Here is a 9,137-nt window from a genome sequence, read left to right on the forward strand (position 1 = left end):
CGCTACTTTGCAGCATTGCGTTAGGGACCGGGTGAAAATGACCCATACCATTTTGAAAAACAGACACCAGAGTATCTTAAAGTCTGGTATACTTCCACAGCCTTTACCTTTTCAATTAAGTTTCAAATAAAATGATAGAAAATCACTAATCTTTGAAAATAGCTTAATCCTCACAAATCTTAACTTTTTTCAAAATGGTGTCAAAACATTTCTGAAATATACACCAGATTATTCTAATAAAGTCTGGCCTACTTCCACAACCTTTCAATTTTCAATAGGTTTTAAACACAACTCAAATAAATTGCTCATCTTGGAAAATAGTATTAAATCCATGCTAATATTAATAACTTTTTCAAAATTGTGTGCCTGTTTGTGCACATTCTGAAGATTTTTTGCACTGTGAATTTGAATAATGGGTTGGAAATTAATGCTTTTTTTAATTTAATTTTTTATCCGATTCATTGATGAATCGAAAAAAGAAACGATAGATTAATCGATTATTAAAATAATCGTTAGTTGCAGCCCTAGTTTGTAAAGATTCGGGATGCGCGCGCAACATGATGGCAGAAAACCGGGAAAAGATAGCCTTTATAACGGCTAGAGAAATACATGGATAATACAAATAGTTTGATTTAAAAAGACCAAAAAGGTCGAGGAGGACAGCCTTTAAGAGAGAAAGCGATTCCCCGTTGATCTGTCACATAAAAAATTTGATTTGGGTCACGAAAGTCTTGACATTTGAGTGACAATGTTGCCCAATAGACCGCAGAGTCTAAGGCGGCAGCCATGTCTCTTGTCTTGGTCGCTTCATGTCACAAAGTTCATAATTTTACAGATCGGTCAATTCTACACCAAAAATGTGGACATCAAAAACGTCGAGCAGGGCAGCTTTCAAGTCTGGGAATTCTGCTTTTAGCTAGCTGGTCCAATTATTTTTGTGATTTGTGTAAAACTGGCAATCTGAGTGAGACTGCGTCCCCCGTTACACTGTTTTCACATTAGCCTCAGAGTCAGACTCCGGTCGCACACTGGCAGTGTATTCATTATGTTGTATTTCACTCCATTCTATACCCAAAAAAGTCAGGGAGGACTCCCTTTTTCTAGATACGAGCCTTCTGAAGAAGCATTTCTTTAACCTAGCCTGTTTCATTCGTCATTTGCCTGAGAAAGCTACCTCCGTTAGCCAGGCTAGTTTTGCCTGTTTCACTCGGTCAGGCTATTTAAAGGTCTTTGGGGACAAGGGACTTTTGTGCATGGACAAGTGAAACGTAAATGTACTTGTCCAAAGGACAAGTGGCTCAAAAAGTTAATGTAATGGCCCTGCAATCCAGTGGCCAAACATATAATTAGCTATCTGATCGACACTCCAAGTGTTTATACCCGGGAGAAGTTTGTCTTTTGCCACCGACATGCGCAGTTGAGCCTGCTTGACATCATGTGACGTAGGGTGATAATTGGTCTCTTCAGAGACCTTAAGGAACAGTGTGAAATACCCTATAAAATCAGTATATGACCACTTTAAGGTGTGCAGCCCTAATGTTCTGCTTGTGCCCCTAACATTAGGGGCTACAGTGCTCCTAAAAAAGTTTTAAAAAGTTAGTCTGGAGCCCATAAACTAGAATACTGGAGTCAAAATTATCTCCATACAGGATCCAACAGGATAAGGCTCCATTATTCTGCATGCATGATGATTAAATGATTGTAGGGGCAAACTATATTTTCCTTTTACACTGAATTTTTGTGCATGCTTTGCGTTTTGCACACTAAATTAAATACTTGTGTGATAGGGTCTAAAGCAGTGTTTTTCAAAGTCTGGGTCGCGACCCAATGATCACAATAACAGGGTTTCCTGCAGAAAATGTGTTCGTTAAGGTGTGGTGGGGTTTGCCGTCAGACCGTGGGGGGGGGGGGGGGGCTTGTTTGTGCGATAGACTAATGCGTTCTGCAGAGAAGACTGGCGTTGGTCACGGTTTGGAATGAAAGGGAGAAAACAGGTCAATGACGGATATGGCTAAAAAATTTAAAAAAACACTGGACAACGTAGTTGTAAGGCGGCAGGCGTGTGTTGCTTAGGCGGCCGCCTTAACTGAAAACTGCTGCGGGAAACCCTGCAATACGCAATAAGATCCCATTTAAAGATCCTGTAAAGAAAATGACAATTTGCTTCTCAGTACATTATATACGTGTGAAATTAGTTCCTGAAAGCATGTGCAAAGCGCGAAAAATTGACTGATCTACATCACAGCGACCGATCAACGTCAGATCACAGATGGTTGCATTCTGTTACTCAGCTGGTACGATGCAAAGACAAAGTAATTAACACATAAAACACTCAGAGACTGCAGGTATGGCTGTTCTGATATCTGCAATTGATTTGGCTAGTGTTGCTGTTGTTGCTAAATTCAATAAATTCGAGGGTGTGGAGATTCAGCTCCTTCAGGCAACACACTCCCCCAGTCTCAAGCAGAGAAGACTGCTGATTTTCTCACAATTTCAAAGCCTAATTTAACATACTTGTCTGTTTTTTTTCTCATTTGAATTTGGATGGGTAGTAAACAAAACATTCTTCAGTGGTGTGATGAACTTAAAACTCATTTTCAATTCCCCTTTACAGAATCTTTAAAGACAGAACCATTTAGGATCGAGGGAGTGAAGGGCTTAAGCAGCTTGGTCAGGGTCTGGTGGGGGCGAAAGTGAATCCAATCTTATCAAGCTATTAAAAGAACAAAGAATGAAATCGCTCCAATGGCCACAGAGGTCACCCACAGACTAGGAGTGTTTCCCCAACAGCTTAGCATCTTAGTACTGCTCTTCAAAAGTGCACCCTGTCTGTCCTGCACGCCACTGACATGTTATCTGCACCATCTGTGCCCTACTCTCTGGGAATGTGTGGTTCTGTGTCCTAATGAGTGTTACAGATATGGTTGGGCTTGACTTGGCTTTTGACTTTTACCCCCATCTCCATGCATGGAGCTCAGCATGAATTTTCTTCACCTCCTTGTCTACTGGCCTTGTCACCTAGCTTCCTTACCCTCTGCGCCTCCTAACACCCAAGCCTCCTAACCTTTAGACCTTTAGATACCTAGCTTTCTAGCCTCCTAACCCGGGTCGCTAAGATGAGCACAGAACTTTAACAAGATGGTATCCTGCTGCCTGGGGGGATGAGACAGAAAATTAAACCACATGTAGTCCAGAGGCACACCTAATGCAACAAACTGTATTAAGAACCACATGGTCTTTTAATAGATCTATTGTGGTGGACATTAGAATAACAAAAATATGTCAAATATCTATGCGTAACGGAGGTACTACTGCATGTCAGTCATACTCCAAACAAGCATGAGCACAGCTTTTGCATAAGCAAATTAATACACAATCTCTTACTAACGGTAACTATAGAATTTGAGCGACAGGTTTACATGTTGCAGCGCAATCTTGCATCAGTGTACTTGTAATCTCTGCAAGTGTTTAAGCACCACTTTCTCTGTGGAGCTAGCCAGCTGTCTGGCTGGCTGTCCTCGGATGGGTTCCTGAAGTAGAGATAGCTCTCTGCTGTGACAGCTCTGCCTACCTCTGACAGTTAAGGTCCCTGCAGAAACCTGTTACATTTTATCTTAAAACATCTGGGTGGCTGCATACTTCAAACAACAGGAAACACGAGGGTGGCAGCAGATTACATGTCCACCTACCTCGTGTTCATCAACACAGTTGGTGTTGGCGTAGTCAATGAGGCATCTCCCTAGCCACTCGTCAGGCCTGGAGCTCTGGATGTCGTTACGACAGTTCTCCAGGAAAGGCTTGAGCCGGAGCAACAGCGTTCGGGAGAGGAGGTATCCAAACCCCCCATAGCAGTACCTCCCCTCCATCTCCCCGCCGATGAACTCCTCTGGGCTCCCCATGTACAGCTCCCGGTCCATGCTCAGGTGCCCCACCAGGGCTTTGACCCGGTCTGCCTCAGTGTAGGTGTCGTCCTGGACAAGGTAGAACCAGTCGTACTCGTTGATGTAGTGCTCTAGGATGTACTTGATGGTCTGAAACATGTTCCATATAAGCCTCTCGTCACCGTGGGTGACAACGAACATTCCATGGGGAACTTTGCGGTTGCGTGTGCCCGTAAAGAAAACCACTGTGTCCAGGTGGTGGCTGATGGTGCGGTTTACAGCCACTCCCAGGGTGTTGATGGTGTTCTTGGACGTCAAGACCCCGACGAACAGACGCTCACGGATACCCAGCTCTGTGCTAATGTACTTGGCCCTGGAACACACACATAGTATTAACTATTTTTACACAAACTACAAGTGCAAACTAAGAAACAAGCAGCACACAGTAGGTTATTTAAACATAGGTTGACACCTGGTTAATACATTAATATTAGGGCTGTGAAATGATTACAAATTTCAATCAAATGAATCACAGGTTTCTGTGGATTAATCATGATTAATGACATATTACCGATTTTCGCATGCTTCGCGTTGAGGTTGTATAGGTTACTTTAGGGTGGTATTGCTTCGGTGAAACGATAACATTCAGTCATTTAGCATTCAGTCATTTAGCAGACGCTCATTTTCAGAGCGATAACGTATTCCCGCAGAGTGTGTATATCACTTTGGTTTTATTGGATGTTCCATCTTAGTTTTTTTGGAACACAAACTTCTCATCCAGAAGTTGCAGATTGGGTGGAATTGTGGGTATATTACGTTAAATGCGTTAAACAAAAATAACGAATTAATCCTGTAATTTAATCATAACGCGTTACTTTTCACAGCCCTAATTTATGTTAATTCTATTCACTGGCCTGTGGAGGTTTGTCTACAAGAGTGTCCTTCTGGGATATGAGTACGCAGTAGTCTTTGAAATCTGTACGTGGGCCGTGTCCAGGATTTAGGGGTTAGTTTCGAGCCTGAAAAGGGCCTAGCAGTATAAAGCTGTGTCTGAGCCAACGGTGATACCCATCTGATTGACAAGGTGAGTGGGAAAACATAGTAGTTACCCTGTAAATCTCTTTATATGCCTGTCTGTTCAGGTATTTAAATAAACTTATTTGGCAAAAGCAGGGGCCAAGTTCCTCAAAACTGCCTCCAGTACATATCCAAATATAGACCGACTTGAAAATACCCCCTGACATCAACCAAACAACTATACTGACCTCAGATAGTTGCCTTTTGAATACCAGGCTGACAAGATTGAAGTGTAGATAAACCATTGGGCATTAACACTGTAAATGACACACTTTTGAAAATACTAATAAAAAGAAGAATGTGGTTGCCTGTTAGTAAAGGACTGTAGCAAACAGATTCTTTCTACTTAACCAGGCACCACTATTCAAAACATGTCTACACAAGTTACAGTAAAGACATGCAGGTCATCATGGCAAGACATAGACCTACTTAGGAAGCTTCTGAAACTTATCAAGACTAGCCTTTGATTTCCTGGGTTAAAACTATGAAGTATGTACAAATAGAACAAATAATGTATGGCATTCCTTGGGGATGCTGTTTCTATTCATGTAGCCTTAGAGGAGAAATGTTTAACTTATCCAAGGCATTCTAGCAATCCAGTTAAGCCTGACAGTGTTACCATTTCAGAGGACTTCACATTCCACCACCATACTAAATATAAACAATTGTAACATAAGCCAACAAAAAAGGGACCACACAATAAGATAAATTGTAACAATGTACTGTAGGCCTGGTTGATAACTGGCCCTGCTGCTGAGAGAGACTAGTTGGTCCCAGTCACATTTAAACCATCAAATCATAGTATATTTATTATTGTGTTTGTGCTATGGTCCATTGTCCGAGTAGCCTTGAGCTTGGTGCTGGAACGAAGGCACCCTCGTGGAGTCTCGTGTGGTTTTGAAAAACATTGCTGGCCAAAAACAATGATTCATATGTAACATTATGATCTGAACACAGTTTAAAAACAGTAGCGATAAAAGGTTAGTTGGCTACGCCTAATTAAAAGAAAAAAAGTTAAAGGAAATTTCGCATTACAAATCAATAGCCTTGCCTATGTAGGTGTTTTGCATGTTTACCTAAAAAGTTTCTTTGGTTGGCTTTGTTGAACTGGTTTGTATGGAACAATTCTTGGCTCGAAGTCTTCCTCGTGTTCCCAATCGTTGGCCGTAGAGATCGAGTTCGGTTTTCTGGCACCTTTAAGATTACCATCTTGTGATAAATGGAGTTCACCACTTGATTTACCATCAAGAATGCAAGATTCTTCTACCCAATTCACACTCAGTAAACTCAAGGTAAATCCCAAAGAGATACCGACGATGACTGGGCCGATGGGCCTCAACAGAGATATAAACATTGAAAATCTCATTTTACGGTTCGGCTTTTGTCAGTCCTGAGTCGCCTACAACTGACCAAATGTATGGATGTCTTACGGCCAATACATCAATCCAGATACGTAAATAAACCTAAAAGATGTTGCTTCTTCCTTAAAATTAATGCAAGATTCTTACGTGTCAGTAGTCTAACTAGCTCCGCCCAAACGAGATGGACGTCAAAAATGGATTACGCCTACATTGCAGCAGTGCGCAGCGCTGTGCGAGTCAAAGATCCTGCTACCCGTTCTGGAACTCACACACAACCAATATTTACGGCATGCAGCTCCATCCAATAATACAAATACTAATAAGAGCGTGACCTTAATGACTTTTGGAAATTCAGCATTTATCATGATCTTTGACCGGTTATAATCAATATGCTGAATCAGTTATGACATGAGTAGCATTATAGGATAAATTGTACGGATAGAAAAAGGAATTGAACGGGGATAGAAGAAAAGACCCATACGACCCCAAGTCGGGTAGTTGTGTTATCTCAGTAGCTATGTACACTACTTGGTCACCAATGACAAGTTGACAACCAATAATGTGTATACATATAGCACAATCATATACCTACATAGCACACAAAACATCCCTGTTTTGCATCGATGTCTTCTCGATGACATTGGAAATAAGCCCCCATCGTCATAAAACTACAACCCAAAACAGCTGTCTCAAATACATAGTGCTATATTTTCAATCTCTACCTTTACCTCCAACATAAATGTGGAGCATGCGTAGGCTACATGATAAATTGCAGGGTATTGAGGGTACAAAGTGCAGTATTGAGTCTTTTCCACTAAGAGGCGCTATTGTTTTAATCAAAGATGTTTAACCATAAAGCAACAGGATGCGATGACAACCATGGGCCAGTTGTTCAAAAAAATTTATCTGGATCAGAATTATCTGGATTTTGAAATCCATGTTTTGCTATCCAGGATCAGGTAATCTATCTTACATTGTACTAGTTTTTCAAAGCAACATTGGATTGGATCAACCTGATCCAGATACAAACTTTTCAAAATGACCAAATTCGGATTTCCAGTGTGTAAATGGGATATAACAATGTAGGCCAATGTAGTATGCTAACCAAGTAAAGAACAGTTCAATAGCCTGCATGGCATCACTTGTAAGTGTTTTGAAGTCACAGAAAAAGTCTAAATAAAACAATCCAAACAGTCAGAGCCATCATATGACCCACAAACAATTGAAAACAAACAAACATTCTTCACAAATAAATTGAGAACATTTTGAACGTGTTTCAAAATCAGAAAAAAAGCTAAATGTCCAATAGTTAACCAAATTTAAGAACTTTCAAAGTAAGTCTTTGGTTGTGGAGAGACCAGCTTTTTGAAACTTTCCTTTTCGGACCAGGGGCCCGTTGTCCGTACGTCGCTTATTACATCCGAGATCAAATGACACATTCAAGATGACATCATTTTGCTAATCATGATCTGGCTAATTCGGTTCTTTTAACACCCATGTTGTTTATAATTAGTATAGCTGGAATGAGTTATGCGTGATCTAAAAGGGGGTATGTATCGATAGTAGAAACCTTGATCAGCAACACTGCTATTGGCTGCTCACATAAGTCTATGGCTGCTCACCATGGCCAAAATGACCGCCTTGTTTTTTCTGCAACAGAGCCAACAGCGCAACAGCTTGCTCGAAGGTTACTCCAAATTTAAAGATTTAATCAGAACGCCAGGGAACACCTCAAAGTCGGCAAAATCCAAGAAAGAAGGCTGGCAAAAAGTAGCACACCATATTAAATGTAGAGTAGTGACCACGCTTTTTATCGCTATTACAGTAGGCTGGGCCTATGTTTTTTTTTTTTTTTTTCATACTTTTATATTTTCATTTATCATCTTTAAATCATATGATGTGGTTTCAACAAATGTATTATGTAAATGACACCCACACAAAAAAACGATAGGCTATCCTCTCAAAAAGTATAGGCTAGCATATCGCGCTGTGCTTAAGGAGCCTATCTATCACGCAATGAGCAATGAATTCAGTTTCCTGTTAAATTCAGCTAATTATTCTTGCACCTTCTCCAACAGGTTCCTGTCGTAAAAACGGACAAGACACGTCTGTGACAGACTTCCTGTATGTATCACCTTTGCTTGTAAAGCCTCAATCTAATTGTGTTTACATAAAATAAACCTGGTTTAAGCTTGTGGACCTGTTGCTATGACAGCAAGTCCAGGATGAGCTTTGAAGAACCGAACAATCAAAGATAATGACAAATCGTCAACAATCAAATCCAGCTAACTGAGTTAGCGACGTACAGAGAACGGGCCCCAGGTCGTGTAGATTTGTGTAGATTCACCTTCTACAACATCCGGAAGATCAGGAGATACCTGTCAGAGCACTCCACCCAGTTGCTAGTCCAAGCACTTGTCCTCTCCAAGTTGGACTACTGCAACTCGCTGCTTGCCGGTCTCCCAGCATCTCTTCACCCTTGTCAAAAAGTCCATAGGACATAGCAATTTTTCAATAGAGTCCTATAGGATTCTAAAATTCCGATAAGAATTCCTTTCACCTCTATAAGAATCTAATAGAAGTCTTTTTGAAAAACTTGCTTTCACTTCTATAAGAATCCTTAAGGAATCTTACAGGATTGTTTTCTGTATTGGAAATCGAAAGTGATTATGTTGTTAGCTATGGAAATATAAGAATCATATAAAATATTGTTTAAATATATATATCAGAATTCTGTTATAGTTTTTGTTTCTCCCCACTGAACATTGAAACAAATTTGAGCTCATTACAACAACAAAAAATCACAACTATCCGCATG

The 9,137-nt window shown here is 40.6% G+C and overlaps 1 protein-coding gene across 1 annotated transcript in view; it reads right to left on the bottom strand.

Annotated features, from left to right (window-relative positions):
* Positions 1-6,476, bottom strand: part of chpfa (chondroitin polymerizing factor a) — a 92,179-nt gene extending 85,703 nt beyond the window's left edge. Inside the window, exons 1-2 of the mRNA XM_084688261.1 lie at positions 6,035-6,476; positions 3,690-4,254 (exon numbers count right to left, since the gene is read on the bottom strand). Of these exons, the coding sequence (XP_084544387.1) occupies positions 3,690-4,254; positions 6,035-6,324 (855 nt within the window). The 5' untranslated portion in view covers positions 6,325-6,476. The remainder of the gene's footprint in view (positions 1-3,689; positions 4,255-6,034) is intronic.
* Positions 6,477-9,137: the final 2,661 nt, after the last annotated feature.

The sequence above is a fragment of the Hypomesus nipponensis genome, chromosome 23, assembly GCF_054491055.1.
Source record: "Hypomesus nipponensis isolate SF chromosome 23, ASM5449105v1, whole genome shotgun sequence".
Classification (NCBI taxonomy): domain Eukaryota; kingdom Metazoa; phylum Chordata; class Actinopteri; order Osmeriformes; family Osmeridae; genus Hypomesus; species Hypomesus nipponensis.